This window comes from Schistocerca gregaria, chromosome 2, assembly GCF_023897955.1.
Source record: "Schistocerca gregaria isolate iqSchGreg1 chromosome 2, iqSchGreg1.2, whole genome shotgun sequence".
Lineage (NCBI taxonomy): Eukaryota > Metazoa > Arthropoda > Insecta > Orthoptera > Acrididae > Schistocerca > Schistocerca gregaria.
Window position 1 is genome coordinate 741,394,043 of NC_064921.1, and position 21,510 is coordinate 741,415,552.

Genomic DNA, 21,510 nt, shown 5'->3' on the forward strand with positions numbered 1-21,510 from the left:
ACTTACGAGAAACTGGACGAATCTGACGCTACGTATGATGAGTACCTATCATCACCTTGATCAAATAAACAGTAGAAGCCAGCATTCACAATTCACCCACATGAAACGGGACACAAAGCACCGGCTTAATGTATTCAAAATAAAAATCGCCAATAATTTCTCGTACACACACAGTCGATTTTCCTTACAAATTAAATTTATCTGAAATAAAAACAGTTTTATGCAGATGTAGATAGTATAATACGAACAGTGAGTGTTGCACTATACAAGGTGTCCCATGAGGAATTTAGAAATATGACAGTAACGATCACTCAAATCAAAAACGGCTGCTAAACATGGGCTCTAAAAGGCATGCATTAACAGTTATGAGCACTTCTTCATATTCGACAGTGTGAAAAAGACTTCTGCTACCTTAAGCATTTGCTTTCCCTATTTCGGGAGGAGGTTGTATGGACCAAAACGAGAAAAAATTCCCTAGTGAACATGAGCTCCAAAACGCATACCTTAAGAGCTGCAAGCACCTGTTCAGTAGAAGAGGTGTGTTTCAAAGTAGCGAAGATGAACAAGTACTCATAGCTCTTAAGGTAAGCACTTTAGAGACCACGTTTACGGACTTTTTTTCTTGCTTTGGGCCGTACTGCCACTTCTCGAAATACGCAGACGCCGTTTGTTTCACAATATCGAAGATGAAGAAGTGCTCATAGCTCTTGAGATATGTGTTTTAGAGTCATGTTTACTAGACTTCATTGCTTCGTTCCTGTCATATCCCTGAATATCTACCATTCCTCCTGGGACACTAGGTATACCACATGCGGGATCTGTTGGCAGGCGTGGGTAGCACGGGTAGGGTTTTTCATTGTGCCAAATGTAGGCAAGGTTTCTCTAAGTAGCCATGTCTTCAATTACGGGGCAGACGTTTATCAAATACACGAGAGGTGATTATAGTGGCATACGTCTCCCTGAATAGCGGTACATGGACATAACAGTAATACAACCGGCCGACATCCATCCCCAAATCCGGAACGGCACCCCGTTTTCACGTGGCAAAACTCAATACAAAAGTAGTGTTGCTTCTGTATGTCGAGAAACAAGATCCATGATTGTTGCTCGGGCTACATCCAACTTCATACGGCAGAGAAATTGTAGTAGACTCTGAAAAAATGACAATGTTGTTCTGTACATCTACTCACGTATACCACATGATAAAAAACTGAAACATCGTCAGTGTAACTTCGTACGCGTAAACACCATTGGCATAAATGTTTTTGCAATTTTCTGCGACAGGTAGGACAGCCGCCAGAGTGCCTCAGTGTTGTTTTTGTCAGGCAGTGTATTGTTTCAGTAGTGCAGCCAAATGCAACTGCCGGGAAGACAAAATGCCATTTTTCGTGTTAGAAAATACAAAAAATAATTGTAAAATTTTATCGAAAATCTGTCCTCCCCAGAAGTTAAAACGTTCTTCAGTTCTACAGGGTGCAAAACAGTGCTACATTCCGTAGAGTTACGAATTCGGCATGTCCGCATAATAATGTCTCAGACTGGGGATACGAAGAAAGTCTTATCTAGGCTGTTAAAGAGTCAGTTCTACAAGCAAGTCTGACTGTAATTTTGAGGCCTGAATTGCATTATAGATTATACTAAAAAAGTAGCGCCTAAAACACGTTTGGTGAAGTTGTAATTATTGCAGTTAGGAAACGCAAGAGGATAACGCAAGAAATCTGCTGACATGATCAGAGATGAAGTTTTATAAATGAGGTGTTACAGATGACAATGCAGTTGAATAAGGGGTTTTTAAAGCTTATGTTCGTATACCCATTGTGAGGAATATTAATCAATGGTGTTTTATCGCTATTTGCTTTTATTTATGTTTAATACGACTTTCACATTCTTTTTATTTTTCTAATTTCAGATTTTTAGTTTTCAGTGTCAATCTAACGTCATTCGCATGAATGTTAAGAATAGTTTGTGAATATCTTCTACCTTCACTTCCTAACTCATTCCATATCCTGAATTTACTCACATACATACGTAATTTTGGGTTATTAACTAAAAAATACGATATCCGTGGTCTTATTAATAAGATACCTTAGCGGAATCCGTTTACCTATCAGGCGTAAAAGTAACGTACCTCAAAAATATATTCTTAGCCCATTGATAAAGCATAGAAGGGCTGAGACGTTTTGTTTTCGCTCCTCTAGAGCTCCTCTGGAGCGGTTCTAGGTGCTTCAGTGCAGGACCGCATAACTGCTACGGTCGCAGGTTCGAATCCTGCCTCGGACATGGATGCGTGTGCTGTCCTTAGGTTAGGTAGGTTTAAGTACTTCTAAGTCTAGGGGACTGATGACCTCCGATGTTAAGTCCCATAATACTCGGAGCCATTTGAACAATTTGCCAAGATCTTTTTGGTAGCCAAGAGGTACTTTATTTAGCGTTTTTCATTTTTTCTCATACAATTTCTTATATATTTATTCTAATGTGCTTCCTTTACAGTAATTAAATGTAGCATCCTTATTGCATTGGTTACATTCGACTGGCGTGTTTTAAATATCTCCTTGTAACCTTGAATGTTCAAATTTCCTCTCCTGAAAAATGTGCAAAATGTTGCTTACTCCATTTTTCAATATATTAACGTGAAATTATATATAAAACATTAATCCTTATTATTGAACATAATCAATATTAACTTGTACACGAATACATGCGGAGCACAACTGTACACCAGATGCGGTCAACAGCATTAACAATCGTCTTCCAGCTGTAATTAACAATGAACCAAATACTGGCTTGTCTTTCGTGTTTTCAATTTACAAGCAGTTTCTTTTGTGTGTCCTATGGACAGATACTAAAAGGTATCAGATAGATTATATAATGGTAAGACAGAGATTTAGGAATCAGGTTTTAAATTGTAGGACATTTCCAGGGGCAGATGTGGACTCTGACCACAATCTATTGGTTATGACCTGTAGGTTAAAACTGAAGAAACTGCAAAAAGGTTGGGATTTAAGGACATGGGATCTGGATAAGCTGAAAGAACCAGAGATTGTACAGAGTTTCAAGGAGAACATAAGGGAACAATTGACAGGAATGGGGGAAAGAAACACAGTAGAAGAAGAATGGGTAGCTCTGAGGGATGAAGTAGTGAAGGCAGCGGAGGATAAAGTAGGTAAAAAGACGAGGGTTGCTAGAAATCCTTGGGTAACAGAAGAAATATTGAATTTAATTGATGAAAGGAGAAAATATAAAAATGCAGTAAATGAAGCAGGCATAAATGAATACAAACGTATCAAAAATGAGATCGACAGGAAGTGCAAAATGGCTAAGCAGGGATGGCTAGAGGACAAATGTAAGGATGTAGAAGCTTATCTCACTAGGGGTAAGATAGATACTGCCAACAGAAAAATTAGAGAGACCTTTGGAGAGAAGAGAACCGCGTGTATGAATATCAAAAGCTCAGATGGCGACCCAGTTCTAAGCAAAGAAGGGAAGGCAGAAAGGTGGAAGGAGTATATAGAAGGTTTATACAAGGGCGATGTACTTGAGGACAATATTATAGAAATGGAAGAGGATGTAGATGAGGACGAAATGGGAGATAAGATTCTGCGTGAAGAGTTTGATAAAGCACTGGAAGACCTGAGTCGAAACAAGGCCCCCGGAGTAGACAACATTCCATTAGAACTACTGACGGGCTTGGGAGAGCCAGTCATGACAAAACTCTACCAGCTGGTGAGCAAGATGTATGAGACAGGCGAAATACCTTCAGACTTCAAGAAGAATATAATAATTCCAATCCCAAAGAAAGCAGGTGCTGACAGATGTGAAAATTACCGAACTATCAGTTTAATAAGCCACAGCTGCAAAACAGTAACGCGAATTCTTTACAGACGAATGGAAAAACTAGTAGAAGCCAACCTCGCGTAAGATCAGTTTGGATTCTGTAGAAATACTTGAACACGTGAGGCAATACTGACCTTACGACTTATCTTAGAAGATACATTAAGGCAAGGCAAACCTACATTTCTAGCATTTGTAGACTTAGAGAAAGCTTTTGACAATGTTAACTGGAATACTCTATTTCAAATTCTGAAGGTGGCAGGGGTAAAATACAGGGAGCGAAAGGTTATTTACAATTTGTACAGAAACCAGATGGCAGTTATTAGAGTCGAGGGACATGAAAGGGAAGCAGTGGTTGGGAAAGGAGTGAGACAGGGTTGTAACCTCTCCCCGATGTTATTCAATCTGTATATTGAGCAAGCAGTAAAGGAAACAAAAGAAAAATTCGGAGTAGGTATTAAAATCCATGGAGAGGAAATAAAAACTTTGAGGTTCGCCGATGACATTGTAATTCTGTCAGAGACGGCAAAGGACTTGGAAGAGCAGTTGAACGGAATAGACAGTGTCTTGAAAGGAGGATATAAGATGAACATCAACAAAAGCAAAACGCGGATAATGGAATGTAGTCACATTAAATCGGGTGATTCTGAGGGAATTAGACTAGGAAATGAGACACTTAAAGTAGTAAAGGAGTTTTGCTGTTCAGGAAGTAAAATAACTGATGATGGTCGAAGTAGAGAGGATATAAAATGTAGAGTGGCAATGGCAAGGAAAGCGTTTCTGAAGAAGAGAAATTTGTAAACATCGACTATAGATTTATGTATCAGGAAGTCGTTTCTGAAAGTATTTGTTTGGAGTGTAGCCATGTATGGAAGTGAAACATGGACGATAACTAGTTTGGACAAGAAGAGAATAGAAGCTTTCGAAATGTGGTGCTACAGAAGAATGCTGAAGATAAGGTGGATAGATCACGTAACTGATGAGGAGGTATTGAATAGGATTGGGGAGAAGAGAAGTTTGTGGCACAACTTGACTAGAAGAAGGGATCGGTTAGTAGGACATGTTTTGAGGCATCAAGGGATCAGCAATTTAGTATTGGAGGGCAGCGTGGAGGGTAAAAATCGCAGAGGGAGACCAAGAGATGAATACACTAAGCAGATTCAGAAGGATGTAGGTTGCAGTAGGTACTGGGAGATGAAGAAGCTTGCACAGGATAGAGTAGCAGGGAGAGCTGCATCAAACCAGTCTCAGGACTGAAGACAACAACAACAACAACAACAACAACAACAATGGACAGACACACACACCCATGCCAGAGGGAGGACTCGAACCTCCGCCGGGACCAGCCGCACAGTCCATGGCTGCAGCTCCGTAGGCCAGTTGCACACTTACGCGGATGGTCGGCGCTCCGCGTTCGGCGCCCGGTTGGTAGCCACGAATCACAACGGGGCACCACACGGTTACGAGGACGGAGCCGTCCGCGCAGCCCTTGCGCGCCGCCGACCGTCCGCGACAGTTGAATACTCAGAAACAAGTTGGTGCGTGCACAGCCCTGCGGGCACCGCGCGATCAGTAGACGCAGAGTAACTCATTTCAGCCGTAGCATTCAACTAGTGTGGTAAATACGGGTGTGATTTAAGAAGTTTCCAGAATGTCTTCTGAAATCGATACAAACACGTTAATTGCCGAAGTTGAACGAAGGCCTCACATATGGGATCCATCGCATGAGGACTACAAGAACCGTGAACTGCGATTGAAGGCGTGGCTAGACGTCTGTGCAAATATAATACTCGGCTTTGAAGGTCTGAACGAGGCAGATCAGGATGGCTCTGAGCACTATGGGACTTGACATCTATGGTCATCAGTCCCCTAGAACTTCGATCTACTTAAACCTAACTAACCTAAGGACAACACACAACACCCAGCCATCACGAGGCAGAGAAAATCCCTGACCCCGCCGGGAATCGGAACCCGGGGCAGATCAGGAAAAGTGTGGTAAGTAGACGCATATTTTCCTTGTGTTTTTTTGTAGTTCTATACAAAATACAATGATTTACAATTATAGAATCATAGGTATTCACAAGTTCAGTTTATGCACAATACAAACATTGATTATGTAGAAAAACTGTACACAAGCGCAAATGTCTGTCATTGAGATAAGTGGCCTGTGTTCAGTGACTTTTTGATTCCTGCCAGGGCACAGCTCCTCTACCGACAAAATATTCCGCAAATTTATCTCGTACAGTATTACCCGATTTACTGAAAGGTGAAGTTTCTGCCACATCTTCGAAGCCAATAACATACAAGGTATCTTCAAAGTTGTATCCGTCTCTTACTCGAACAAAATTATCCAAAATGCAGCACGTTTTGACAATAGATACTACTAGATCAAGATTGATATTCAGGGGCCGGTGAAAAACTCTCCACTTGTGGCTTAATATTCCGAAAGTACATTCAATAAACCTTCGGGCTCGGGTAAGTCGGTAATTGAAAATCTTTTTTTTTTTCGCGCATACGGCCTTAACACATGTTGACATACGGCCTTAACACATGTTGTGTTAATGCGAAGCCTTCGTCTGCCACAAGAACATATGGCACTGGAGAGTCGTGTGTACCTGGCATTGGCTTTGGTGGGGGTAACGCTAATTTTCTTTTTTCCATTTTCCTCCAAAAGACGCTGTTTTTAAAAATATTTGAATCACAGTTCCTTCCGTATCCTCCTACATCAATGAACGTGAAACAATAGTTAGTGTCACAGATGGCCATAAGAATAATGGAGAAATAATTCTTGTAATTGAAGAAAAGTGATCCACTTTTGATAGGTTTTACTAGACGAATATGTTTTCCATCCAGGGCTCCGATGCAATGAGGAAAATTAGTGACATTTGTCTGTTGAGGTCTCAGGCATCCATTATTGTCTTAATGGCGCTCACCTGCCTTGTAATCTGTCGAATTGTTGATGCACCCATTAAATAAGAGTAATGCAGATCTGTAAATGTATTTCCGCTTCCAAGATACCTGTAATGTGTAAAGCATATATTTGATACTTATGTACATTCACAGAGGAAAGTAGAATTAATTCTAGGTATTACGTCGGCTACGCTGACATAAAAGCTTAGATGTATTCCTTGTTAAAATAATATATGTACGCGTGCTCAGTAATAAAAGACTTATCGATCTTGTTATTTCAGTTGACAAGGTCCAAACGAGATGGAAAACTGCACGGGATGCCTATTTTAAAAGCCTCACTAGAATAAAGCAAACGAGGTCCGGATCAGCAGCAACTAAGAGACCAAAATACATCTACCATAGGCAGTTACTCTTTCTTCACCTCTCCGAGTTGCACCAACAGAGAGTAACTTTGACTCAGTATCGGTCGTACAAGATAATCTGTATAACAACAATGCACTCGCAGAAAACAGTCCAGACGAACCCTCTGAAGAACAAACCGATGATGTCCGACTGAATGTCAACACCGAAAAACAATCCTTCAAGAGGAAGAGGCCTATCAAGAACACAACATTTGAAGATAATTTACTTACATTATTAAAAGATGGTAAGGGAAAAGAAGAAGACGACGACCGAGCATTCTTTGTTTCGCTGTTGCCCTCTGTGAAGACATTAAATGTTGATCAGAAGCTATTATTTCGTACTCAGGTACTTCAACTGCTTATGTCGATTAAGCACACAAATCAGGCTAACTCAAACATACACCCCGTCAGCTCCCATCAGCTCTTTCCAGTATCCACAGACCTCTTTTACCTACGCCCCACCTTCAATATCCCAACAGCATCCTAAACGATCAATGCAGTACCGCGAGGATCCGTCCGTACAGTCACAAGTTGCGACTCCCCATCCCTCTCCAGTCCAATCAACGTCATCATCATCTTGAGAGATGTTTTAAAAATTACTGGAGTCCAGTAGTAATACAATACAAATGTAAAATTGTCTATTGCCAAACGAATTTAATACATAGCTGTAGCAAAGCTTTGAATGATTGAATATATTGTTAAAGTAATCGTCATCCGTGTACATATTGATATTCTTACCTTAAGGTTACTGCTGCTCGTTCTGTCGGAGTAATAGGTATTCTTCTGAGACTTTCAAGTGTCAGGTTGTCTTGTATTTTGCCGACAAGCTCGTCAAAGCAAACGAATAGACATACGAAAATATGTATTAAATTTGTCTTCGTCTTTGCGCAATTCGGAATACAATGTGACGAGCGCTCCTTTCGTCGTCTTCGTTACACCATAGGATGCACGCAAAACCGTCTCTCGCGCGTGGAATTTCTGTTTTTGTTTATCTTATAGGCTGAAATGACTTTTACTTGCAGCGAGCTCATCTCCATAGATCCGATCAAACAGAACGATGTGTTGCACCAGCACAGTGCAGGGAAGACCGCGTTCACTCGACTGCACTCAACCGAGAACCGAGCGCATCCGCCCAACCGTGTGAACCATGACGCGGGTCCGACAACCGCGCGCGGAACCCGGAGCGCGGCCGATCCGCGTAAGCGTGCAACGGGCCTTAGACTGCTCGGCTAATCCCGTGTGTTCGTGTGTGTGTGTGTGTGTGTGTGTGTGTGTGTGTGTGTGTGTGATAGAGAGAGAGAGGGGGGGGGGGGATCAAATGCACCGAAACCCAAGTGCCGAACGAGGTCCCAGTGCTCTCCGTGCCTTCTACATTTGACACCATATATCAGGCGATATTCGCACACCATGAAAAGTCGCAGCAGCTCCTGCTGTTTCTTCACAGCGTCCTGAACAAGGACTGCCAAGTTCTCGACCGGCTGAAGCCGGTAGAAGTCACTTGGCTTCGGGCCACGAGTGTTATTCGCCCGGGATCTGAGACTGCACTATCAGTGTTGCGAACTGATTTGGGTGCCGTGACTCACCAGTGAACACGTTTGTGATCTACATCTACATCTACATGACTACTCTGCAATTCACATTTAAGTGCTTGGCAGAGGGTTCATCGAACCACAATCATACTGTCTCTCTACTATTCCACTCCCGAACAGCGAGCGGGAAAATCGAACACCTAAACCTTTCTGTTCGAGCTCTGATTTCTCTTATTTTATTTTGATGATCATTCCTACCTATGTAGGTTGGGCTCAACAAAATATTTTCGCATTCGGAAGAGAAAGTTGGTGACTGAAATTTCGTAAAAAGGTCTCGCCGCGACGAAAAACGTCTATGCTGTAATGACTTCCATCCCAACTCGTGTATCATATCTGCCACACTCTCTCTCCCCTATAACGTGATAATACAAAACGAGCTGCCCTTTTTTGCACCCTTTCGATGTCCTCCGTCAATCCCACCTGGTAAGGATCCCACACCGCGCAGCAATATTCTAACAGAGGACGAACGAGTGTAGTGTAAGCTGTCTCTTTAGTGGACTTGTTGCATCTTCTAAGTGTCCTGCCAATGAAACGCAACCTTTGGCTCGCTTTCCCGACAATATTATCTATGTGGTCCTTCCAACTGGAGTTGTTCGTAATTTTAACACCCAGGTACTTAGTTGAATTGACAGCCTTGAGAATTGTACTATTTATCGAGTAATCGAATTCCAACGGATTTCTTTTGGAACTCATGTGGATCATCTCACACTTTTCGTTATTTAGCGTCAACTGCCACCTGACACACCATACAGCAATCTTTTCTAAATCGCTTTGCAACTGATACTGGTCTTCGGATGACCTTACTAGACGGTAAATTACGGCATCATCTGCGAACAGTCTAAGAGAACTGCTCAGATTGTCACCCAGGTCATTTATATAGATCAGGAACAGTAGAGGTCCCAGGACGCTTCGCTGGGGAACACCTGATAACACTTCAGTTTTACTCGATGATTTGCCGTCTATTACTACGAACTGCGACCTTCCTGACAGGAAATCACGAATCCAGTCGCACGACTGAGACGATACCCCATAGCTCCGCAGCTTGATTAGAAGTCGCTTATGAGGAACGGTGTCAAAAGCTTTCCGGAAATCTAGAAATACGGAATCAACTTGAGATCCCCTGTCGATAGCGGCCATTACTTCGTGCGAATAAAGAGCTAGCTGCGTTGCACAAGAGCGATGTTTTCTGAAGCCATGCTGATTACGTGTCAATAGATCGTTCTCTTCGAGTTGATTCATAATGTTTGAATACAGTATATGCTCCAAAACCCTACTGCAAACCGACGTCAATGATATAGGTCTGTAGTTAAATGGATTATTCCTACTAACCTTCTTGAACACTGGTGCGACCTGCGCAATTTTCCGATCTGTAGGTACAGATCTATCGGTGAGCGAGCGGTTGTATATGAGTGCTAAGTAGGGAGCTACAGTATCAGCGTAATCTGAAAGGAACCTAATCGGTATACAATCTGGACCTGAAGACTTGCCCGTATCAAGCGATTTGAGTTGCTTCGCAACCCCTAAGGTATCTACTTCTAAGAAACTCATGCTAGCAGATGTTCGTGTTTCAAATTCTGGAATATTCCATTCGTCTTCCCTGGTGAAGGAATTTCGGAAAACTGCGTTCAATAACTCCGCTTTAGCGGCACAGTCGTCGATAACAGTACCATCGGCACTGCGCAGCGAAGGTATTGACTGCGTCTTGACAGAACGACATGTGGGAAGTGCAGCATGTTCCCTCAGCACCGCGGCTCTCGCCGTGGTTGTATGTGTGTTGGGCTATGCTCAGCAGATCTTGCTTTCACCGCTCCCTTAATCCCCCAGAAAACTTGGTCAGGACATCGGGAACAAACTGTAATCACTTTAGCAGGAACGAATGCCTGCGGCCTGAACTACCAACAGTCGCCCAGTTAGCAGGCTAACAATGAGACGGCTGACGTTCGCCTCAATGACTTGGCTAGTCGCGGTGCGCATGCGCACAGGGCACTTTCCTCATTCCGTGCCATTTGGCCTCCCTGACAGCGTACCTTGCTACACGTAAATCTGGTTCTGTATGGTAGAGTTGGGCAACACGATTCTTTTTCCCGATTCGATTCCTACGATTCAATCTCACATTGCGAATCGATTCCTACGATTCGTTCACGATTCATTCTAGTCTGCGATGGCACGATTCTTACAGAATGCAAAAATTTCTACATCTTACTCACAGATGGCAGGACATGTCTGAAATTTTTAATGGGGTTAGAATCGAACTGTGTCATGATAAGATATGCCAGAAATAGTTTATTTATGAGTAAACATGCATATGACGTTACAAGTGTGTTTCTCGATATATACGTGTAATGCCTTAATTGATGAAAGGTCACATTTGATTTGATTGCATCTATTGTTTTATTTCAGTATGCCAGGAAAGAGGAGTCGATCTGTGCGAAAGGCGGTGCAAAATTACGTGGTATGCCAGTTTGTTTGTGTGGTTTGAACGTATCTAGCTACAGACGCCTGTTTTATAGTAACAAAATCTAGCAGTGAGGCAGATGTGGTTTGGCTCGTATCATCCTATGTTTTTCTGTGCTAAGATGTCTTTCCAAGTCCACAACACCCTTGTAATTCATAACGCAGCTGACAGCCCTCCCACACAGCAAATTTTGCTTAACTTTCATTTCTTCAAAATACAAAGCGTAGGTATTTTGCTTTTAATTTGTCTGAGAACATGCTGCTGTGACTACTATAATATAATAAATAATCCAAGTGCTATTGATCGTGTGTAAAGAAGGTGTGTGTGTTTTGCATTACATCTGCAACAAATAAGAGGTACGTATTTATTCATCATACTTGGATTTCTTGATTTTAATCGTGTGTATTGGGAGCTGTGTACTCGCTGTATATCGTTTCTGTCATCACTAGTTCGTGTAATACTCGCGCAAACTAAGCTGACGTCGGTGCGGTGGCTGATGGTAGCGATAGTAAATGGGAAATGCCTTTACGCTCATTCCCGTCAGCCACCGCCAAGTGTCAGCTTGGTTTTTACGAGTAATATTACGGCCCACGAACTTCGTTTGTTCGTTCCGAGCTTCCTTTGTCCACACGCATCCTCCACTTGACTTCCATCTGGCGGTCGTAATCATTCGGCACGACTCGGCACGATTCGGAAGTTGTCTTCGAAGCATAGCGTACTAAGAATCGATGAATCGTTGCAACTTGGAATCGTCACGACTCGGAAACACGCAATTGTTCTTACGATTCTTTTGAACGACGGTTCGTCCGTATCACGGTTCGATTCTCACGATTCTTTATTTAGAGTCGTTCAAATGAACGACTCATTCACGAATCGCCACAACTCTACTGTATGGTGACTCACCGCTTCTGCCACATGACGATGGGGTCGGCCTCCAGGTCGGACATGTCGACCTTGGCGCGGTTCTCGGTGACGGCGGGGTGCGGAGTCAGCACGAGCCAGCCCACGTGCGAGAACAGGAAGCCGCGGCGCGCGTCGTGGGGGTCCGCGTCCGTCTCGCTGAACTTGTGGTGCACCCGGTGGTCCAGCGCCCACTGGTACACGTGTCTCTGCACAGCCGTCATCAAGAAGGCATCATACACTGAGGAGAAAAGTCACGGGAGAGCGATATGCACAAACACAGATGATACAGTTGGCGGTGGTATCGGCCGCATTAATGGCGGAGCTGCCATCAATGGAATGTTCTTTTATTCCTTGTGCACCCGTTACCACCGCCATTTGTTCTGAGGTGATTCATGTGAAAAGGTTTCCGACGTGATTATGGCAGCACGACGGGAATTAAAAGAATTTAAAAGCGGACTGGTAATTGGAGCTAGACACTTGAGATACTCAGTTTCGGAAATCGTTAGGCAGTTTAGTATTCCGAGATCCACAGTGTGAAGAGTGTTCCGAGAGTGCCAACTTTCGTGCATTACCTCTGACCACGGGGAACACATTGGCCTTCACTTAACAACTGAGAGCAGCGGCGTTTGCAGCGAGTTGTCAGTGCTACCAGACAAGCAACAACGCGTTAAATAATAGAAGAAATCAACGCGGGACGCATGACAGAGGTGTTAAACAGTTTTATCACTTACGAACATGTACATATGTTTTAGTCTGTTGTGCTGGATACACAAAGAGCTTTGGTTTAACGCCACTACTTCCAGTTTTATGCTTTAGGCGCTGTTATAATTAACAGTCACCTTATGTAAGCTTGCTTCATACGTCTGATATGCACTACATCTATACTCTTTTATTATGCAGGAGCCTGAAGACGGCATAACGACATGCTGACACTGGTAGCCTTCAAAAAAATAAAATAAAATAACATCTTAAGTTACGCGGCTGTGCCGGCCGGTGTAGCCAAGCGGTTCTAGGAGCTACAGTCTGGAACCACGCGACCGCTACGGTCGCAGGTTCGAATCGTGCCTCGGGCATGGATGTGTGTGATGTCCTTAGGTTAGTTAGGTTTAAGTAGTTCTAAGTTCTACGGGAGTGATGACCTCAGAAGTTAAGTCCCATAGTGCTCAGAGCCATTTGAACCATTTTTACACGGCTGCACGTGAATTTCATTGACATTGACAATTACTTAATCTGCCGATGTCCCCTGACCATACTGGACCAACAGAGAAAAAAATAAACGGTCACGTTAGGTATACTGCTTGTATCTCTTCCTAATCGTTGGATTCCTGCAACTGATTTTTCTATATAACAACAGTCTACAAAGAATGTGCGACGGTGTCTAATACGGGCACTGATAAGGCTTACATGGTCTGGCGTTTCTCAGCTTGGGCGTGTATCTCGTTGTAAGGCTTCTTTGAAAGTGTTGATGATAATGAAGCGCATTGTGCAAGAACTTGGCCAGGCAATTTGCTCTGATATTTAATGATGTTATCAAGTTGTCATCCTCCTCTTTCATAGGACATCTGCATCATATTGTGTGAAATTTTCAGTACTTCACTGTTCTGCACAGACCAACAGCCATTTTCATTCTGCTTGGTATTCCCACTAGAACGAGAACTATGTGTGTTCGATACCATATTTTGAACAGCGCCACATAATTGTTGTACCATAGCTTTTAAATGGTATTGAGTTACCTGTGGCAGTATCTTTGCAATTGCCCACGTATAGTTCCGAACCCTATTCTCCAGTTGATGGCCGGCCGCGGTGGTCTCGCGGTTCTAGGCGCGCAGTCCGGAACCGTGGGACTGCTACGGTCGCAGGTTCGAATCCTGCCTCGGGCATGGATGTGTGTGATGTCCGTAGGTTAGTTAGGTTTAAGTAGTTCTAAGTTCTAGGGGACTAATGACCACAGCAGTTGAGTCCCATAGTGCTCAGAGCCATTTGAACCAATCCAGTTGATGGTGCTAGCTCGCTGCAGTGGTTTTGTGAAATGCAAGCCCAGTAGGTATTTTCATAGTGTTAGAGGCTTGTATCCAGTCAGTTATAATACGATTTACGTCAGGCCCCGTGTTCCTAATTCTTGATTTGGATATGTTTAATGATGCATTAATGGCTTTGCACTAACTACCAAGTAGTTCCCAAACGTCTGTTACGTCGACGTCATCAATTTTTCTCCTTGATATAGCAGCCCAGTAGTTTCTAAGGGGACAGCTGTAAGCAAGCGCTATAATGCCCAGGTGAATAATAATATGGAAAGCGGACAGCCCTGTCAAACCGAACGGTTGATATTGATAGGTTTGCATATGTTTCTGCCCATCTGAACTCTTGACAAAGCGTAATGTATTACCGTTTGGATGAAGTTGCCATACCCCTGACACAACCCCATTTTTTTCCAGTCTTGTTTAGGTAATGATGGTTCACATGGTCAAATGCTTTGTGAGAATCAAGCAACAAATTGCCGATTTGACGTTAGCAGCACGCGAAACTTCTACCGCAGCATCTCTAACTTTGGGTAGAGTATGAATGACAGAACGTCTGTTTCCAACACAGGTCTGATATTCGCTGACACGTTTGTCTACTAAGAGTTTCATTCTTCCCGCGATTATTCGGATTAAAAACCCCATCTTAAAATCGGAGTTAAGTGGGGTTAATGGTCTATATTTTTCAACATTTTCCTTTTCAGCTTCTTTAGGGATCACGGACATAAATCTTCTCTACATGACACGTATGTAGCATCTCATTACACATTTCCGTAAATGGATTTTTCAGCATTTCCCAATATTCCGTATAGAATTAGATGGGCAAGACATCAGGACTCAGTGTCTTTTTGATGACGTGAAACACCTCTTTGCTGTGATTTGTTCCGTTTCCCTCTTCGCTGCTGACATCTTCTTGAAGAAATTTTATCAGTTTTTCGGCTTCGTTTTAGTCTATTGGTTCTTCTGCGTATAATTAGGTCACAAATATTCTTCCATTGCCGCCAGGATTCCTCGCTGGGTCTCGATAGTTTTGCATTCAGATGTTTTCATTTCGGCTATTAATGTTGTCTTCGCGCTACGCCTTCCTTGGACGACGCAGTGAACTGTTCTCTGGCTCACACCTGCTATCCAAATACACTCCTGGAAATGGAAAAAAGAACACATTGACACCGGTGTGTCAGACCCACCATACTTGCTCCGGACACTGCGAGAGGGCTGTACACGCAATGATCACACGCACGGCACAACGGACACACCAGGAACCGCGGTGTTGGCCGTCGAATGGCGCTAGCTGCGCAGCATTTGTGCACCGCCGCCGTCAGTGTCAGCCAGTTTGCCGTGGCATACGGAGCTCCATCGCAGTCTTTAACACTGGTAGCATGCCGCGACAGCCTGGACGTGAACCGTATGTGCAGCTGACGGACTTTGAGCGAGGGCGTATAGTGGGCATGCGGGAGGCCGGGTGGGCGTACCGCCGAATTGCTCAACACGTGGGGCGTGAGGTCTCCACAGTACATCGATGTTGTCGCCAGTGGTCGGCGGAAGGTGCACGTGCCCGTCGACCTGGGACCGGACCGCAGCGACGCACGGATGCACGCCAAGACCGTAGGATCCTACGCAGTGCCGTAGGGGACCGCACCGCCACTTCCCAGCAAATTAGGGACACTGTTGCTCCTGGGGTATCGGCGAGGACCATTCGCAACCGTCTCCATGAAGCTGGGCTACGGTCCCGCACACCGTTAGGCCGTCTTCCGCTCACGCCCCAACATCGTGCAGCCCACCTCCAGTGGTGTCGCGACAGGCGTGAATGGAGGGACGAATGGAGACGTGTCGTCTTCAGCGATGAGAGTCGCTTCTGCCTTGCTGCCAATGATGGTCGTATGCGTGTTTGGCGCCGTGCAGGTGAGCGCCACAATCAGGACTGCGTACGACCGAGGCACACAGGGCCAACACTCGGCATCATGGTGTGAGGAGCGATCTCCTACACTGGCCGTACGCCTCTGGTGATCGTCGAGGGGACACTGAATAGTGCACGGTACATCCAAACCGTCATCGAACCCATCGTTCTACCATTCCTGGACCGGCAAGGGAACTAGCTGTTCCAACAGGACAATGCACGTCCGCATGTATCCCGTGCCACCCAACGTGCTCTAGAAGGTGTAAGTCAACTATCCTGGCCAGCAAGATCTCCGGATCTGTCCCCCATTGAGCATGTTTGGGACTGGATGAAGCGTCGTCTCACGCGGTCTGCACGTCCAGCATGAACGCTGGTCCAACTGAGGCGCCAGGTGGAAATGGCATGGCAAGCCGTTCCACAGGACTACATCCAGCATCTCTACGATCGTCTCCATGGGAAGAATAGCAGCCTGCATTGCTGCGAAAGGTGGATATACACTGTACTAGTGCCGACATTGTGCATGCTCTGTTGCCTGTGTCTATGTGCCTGTGGTTCTGTCAGTGTGATCATGTGATGTATCTGACCCCAGGAATGTGTCAATAAAGTTTCCCCTTCCTGGGACAATGAATTCACGGTGTTCTCATTTCAATTTCCAGGAGTGTATTTGCTTCCCCGGAAGTTTCACTATTTGCATCTTTATTTTCATAATGCCATTCGAATATTTAGTGATACCATTTTTCCTGTATAAAGGCGTGGAACAAATTTAGATTGTTAATAAGGTAGGCAAATTCTTCGCTATTGTTGCAGCTCGGGGTCTGATCTTTCGGTGACGAACATAGCTAAACTTTCCAGTTCTAATGACGTCGTCATGAGGGGATATTAGTAAGATGGGTATTTCAGTTTAATAGAAATGTTCCCATAGTCCCCTTTAACATGTACTTTAACAATGCGTATTGCGTCTATTGGAGATATGCCGCGACTAATGGCAAGCAGCTTGACTTGCGTCACTTCAATGTCTTATTTGATCACTGTAGCAGTCCAGCGCTCGAACCATTCCGAAGTTTTGTATTATTGCATATGCATTTATTTTACCCCTTTGTCCTGGAATCACTTCTTGCTCTTGCGCTATATCGACGCTACTGCTTATAAATATGCTGAACATATTTTAATTTACGTTCCCTTTGAGTTCTCCAGAAATTTAGCATTGCTACGCAATACGTTTGACGTCAAAGTTTGTTATTAACTGGTGCATGACAGCAGTATGAGGGGGGAGTTAAATTGGGGCCTATGTAGTTATCATAGTTTATATTACCCGACTGGATGACAGCTATATTGCTACTAAGCCGCTATGAAACTTGTAAAAAGAAACAACTCTGTTCTCTTTTAACATTCATTTCATGGAGTGGACATTAATAATGCTGTGTCTCCACATCATCTGCACAACTGGAAGACTGTTGACTGGGAACTTTGCCATCTGAGACGCTTCCGGAGTTGCCGTCTGCCACGAATCTTACCACCCTTTGGGGCTGCTAATGCTTCCGAAGTTTTGGATGCTCTTTGGATTTTCTCTTGTTGGTGGGGGAGGGGAGGGGGCGGAGGTTTCCCTGTCATTTTCCGCCTTTCCTAGTAGGGCTTGTAATCTGATACTTTCTTCCCAAAGACGCTTCTGCCTCGTGGAAATGATTTCAGGATCCTGAGAGCTTTCCTGTTTGATTCGCGAGGAATTCCTGCAAGTGGCTGATAAACCAGCATTTGTGTCCGTCCTGGGTTTCGTTGTTTTCTGGGCTGTTTTCTCTACTCTTGCTGTCGGCCCTGTCAGCTAGATGTGGAACCACATCCATTTCCGCTGCACGTGTTTGATCGTCGGTGATTGGAGGAACATTCTCTTCTCCGTTCGTTAGCGCTACTATTTCCGGATTCTCGAGTAAACTTTTCTTATTGTCTGGTGCTGAGCTGACACTGCTTGTATCAGTTGTGTTCGTAGTGGACGTTTTCACGTGTCTACGGTCCGCTGTGGCTTGGCATTGTGTATCATTATCAAATAGTTTCTACCCCAGTTGTCTAAGTGCGAACATAGAGGCACTAGTAGACGCAGCGGTTCCTGGCCCCACACCTACTTCATCGACGTAGGCACTCGCGCTTCCGGCCTCCGGGCGGGAGTTGTACGATCTGTTTACGCAAGTGATGGCGCGATCCACAAACAGAACGGGACTGCAGCTGGCCACAACACGACGCAAAACCCCTGTCTCTTTCTATGGTCAAATAGCATGGCATAGGATTTCTCACATCGATCCTGACGGTTCTTACGCCCGAATCGATGCAGAAGAACCTATACGCAGACGATCATTTGTCATTTGTGACACTCAGCACGCAATGCCCGACTTATTTGGACACTCAAAAGGCACTTTATACATCTCAACATTGCTGACACCATATCCAGCCTGCTGTGCAATTGCATCACTGATGCTTCCTTCATCAAGTCTAAATTTTCTACCGTCCCCAATATATGCATACAGCACTACTAATGCGTTTCAAAAAAGAATGTTTAGTACAAAGTCAACTGAAGTCCATGAATATTCGATTCACTTCTTATCCTTATATCAAAGGAATATGGAATTTGATGGTGTATATTAAAATTACACTGCAATGTATCTACACGACTAATAGCAGACATTTTCTGATTATTGCTACAATCATGAAACAGTACGGTCACTTATGAGGGGACTGTACGAACTTCCCCTCACCTATTTCATTCGTATTAACAAAATGTATAGGGCGACTACCACTTCAACATATTTAAACAAGAAGATGCAACTCTCAACCATTTTCGAGAAAACCAAGTCTCAAAATATTAGCCCTATTTATTTTGTATGGTCGCTAGTACTCAAGAAGTCCGCATCCGAGAGTGTTAAGAGGTCAGTTGGAAGAGCGCGAGGTTCACGGATCGAATATCCCTGCCTGCACTTATTATTTTTTCTTTGCACTTTATTATTATGCATGTGCTAACTGAACTGTCATTATTGACTGATTAATTTATTATTTTATAATCAATAAAAATTTGATTAAGAGATTTATAAAAATGGATACACAAGAACTTACGATCAAATTAGTACAGTCATTTTATTTGTATTATTTTATTTGTATGTGAGGCAAGCATACTGTGTATCCTATGCGCAGAGTACAAATCAGAATGATAAAGATCATAGAAACATGAGAAACAATAGTTACTGCGATATACATCACTTGCAAGGAACATCGAATCTTTGCAAATGGTTCAAATTGCTCTAAGCACTATGGGACTTAACATCTGAGGTCATCAGTCTCCTAGACTTAGAACTACTTAAACCTAACTAACCTAAGGACTGCACACACATCCATGCCCGAGGCAGTATTCGAACCTGCGACCGTAGCAGCAGCGCGGTTCCGGAGTGAATGTGCTTAACCAGATCGATGAAGACTTGAAATCAGCGATGTCCTCACTTGCGATTCGGAGGGCTTAGTCTCGTAGGTCTCCATTGGTAATCTTCCACTGCATCTCATGAGCTGCTGTACATGTTTTATACCTCAAGAAAACTCCTCTAAAGAACTGTTGTTCATGTTATTATGTTTCGCGGTTTATGTTGGTTATTAATGGAGGTTATGGGACTTTGTGGCTACCGTGTACTGTAAATCTTTCGGACAGTTTTTCATTCACTGTTCTGTGAGTTTCAATTTGGGATGTTTTTATTAGTTCGTTTCAGTCTTTCTTCCATTTATGCTACTCACAGTGAGATTTTTCGATGCAAAAACGGGTTTGCACGCTGCTTAACATTAAGCATTGACCACAATGAGTTTTTTATCTCCATTATTGACACTCTACCACAAAAGCAACTGATAATTATTTTAGATATTAAATGAGTCGCAAAATCTGAGTGAACAGTAACTGTGGACAGTTGTTTCAGAGAAAGTATGAACGAAAACTGAAATTCACTTTACAAATTACGATCCCGCTGAATCATGTTATCTGTTTACCGCCGCGTGGTTGACTAAGGATATGGTTCAAATGGCTCTGAGCACTATGGGACTTAACATCTCAGGCCATCAGTCCCCTAGAACTTAGAACTACTTAAACCTACCTAACCTAAGGATATCACACACATCCATGCCCGAGGCAGGATTCGAACCTGCGACCGTAGGGGTCGCGCGGTTCCAGACTGTAGCGCCTAGAACCGCTCGGCCACCGACGGCCGGCGACAAGGATATGCACTTGTCGTTGTGTTATTCGAAGTCTACTGTAGCTTCGGTACTGTTGCACATTTGTGCAGATGCCTGGCGAGCTACGAATTTGGCAACTTTAAATTTTTTTTTTTAAAATACTTACAATACTTGTTTGGAACTACAATTTTGACATGGACTTTCTTTCGATGAATTGTTTCTGTATAAAAAATTTGAGGGCATGTTTCGATATTTCGGATTGGACCATTCCCTTGTTAGAAGTGCTGCTGGTGATTACGTTTCAGCGGTTGAACTACACCTCTCCTACCTCACGGTGGCAATACCCAATGGAAACCGAACAACTACCGATATCTTGCCCAGTACCGCGCCACTCCACAGATGCATGTCAAGTTGGTTTTGTGCGTGCTGTACAGTGCGACTGCTCGTCCAACTGCGCTCGATAACCAGATGCGGGAGGCAACCTAGAAACCCTAGTGGAAAGTTCAAAAGTAACCTTGCCACAGAGGGGATTTTGGTCGATCAAAGGCTTTGTGGGACCATAATGGACTGCAATGTTATTTGATGTTTCTCACAAAGTGTGGTATAGATGCCACGGCGTAGGTGCAAGTTCTTAGGTTGGCACACCGACGACAGCGCCGTCTGTGCAGATCTATGAGCTCCGCTCCAGATTAAGCCCATTTGATTCCGAGCCGACGACCTAGCAACATTGTTTCTACTTCATAGAGGGGTAGCAACTACAGGCTGTGTTACAATTACCTCAATCATATTTTGTCCAGCTACTAGTAGCTGGTAGATTTGGTGGATGAACGGCTTCGCACCTACGTGCTCGTCTGTACGCAAAGTTAAGTAAAAGAGTTATAACCTAATTGCAGTACCAAGCATTTCACCTTTTCCTTCTCCTGCTCACTTCCTACATTCGGCCTACCCTTCAGTTTACAGGAGCAGACCCATGCGTCGCCTTCCAGGCGGGATACAAAACAGAGAGAGAGAGAGAGAGAGAGAGAGAGAGAGAGAGAGAGAGAGAGAACAGTGTTATATGCACTACTTTTCGTTTCTTTGAGTCTTCTGTCTATTTAAGGCAACGAGCGCTGCTTTCCTTTCAGCCGGCAAAATTACCGTGATTGTGGAAGTATTGTCGGTTATTTATGATTGATGGCTCACATATTCTTCAGTCTATCCCTCTCTTCTTGAGAACGAGCATGGCACTGTGACGCTATATAGTAGTCTACATAGAAATTGCTGCGCTTTGATGCGGCACCGAACTTGGACAGCAAGTTGAAATTTGTCTTAA

At 43.9% G+C, this 21,510-nt stretch overlaps 1 protein-coding gene across 2 annotated transcripts in view; it reads right to left on the reverse strand.

Annotated features, from left to right (window-relative positions):
* Positions 1-21,510, reverse strand: part of LOC126334918 (acyl-CoA Delta-9 desaturase-like) — a 630,264-nt gene that overhangs the window by 28,029 nt on the left and 580,725 nt on the right. For both annotated transcript variants that reach the window (XM_049997636.1, XM_049997638.1), the window contains exon 4: positions 12,090-12,295. In XM_049997636.1, the coding sequence (XP_049853593.1) occupies positions 12,090-12,295 (206 nt within the window). The remainder of the gene's footprint in view (positions 1-12,089; positions 12,296-21,510) is intronic.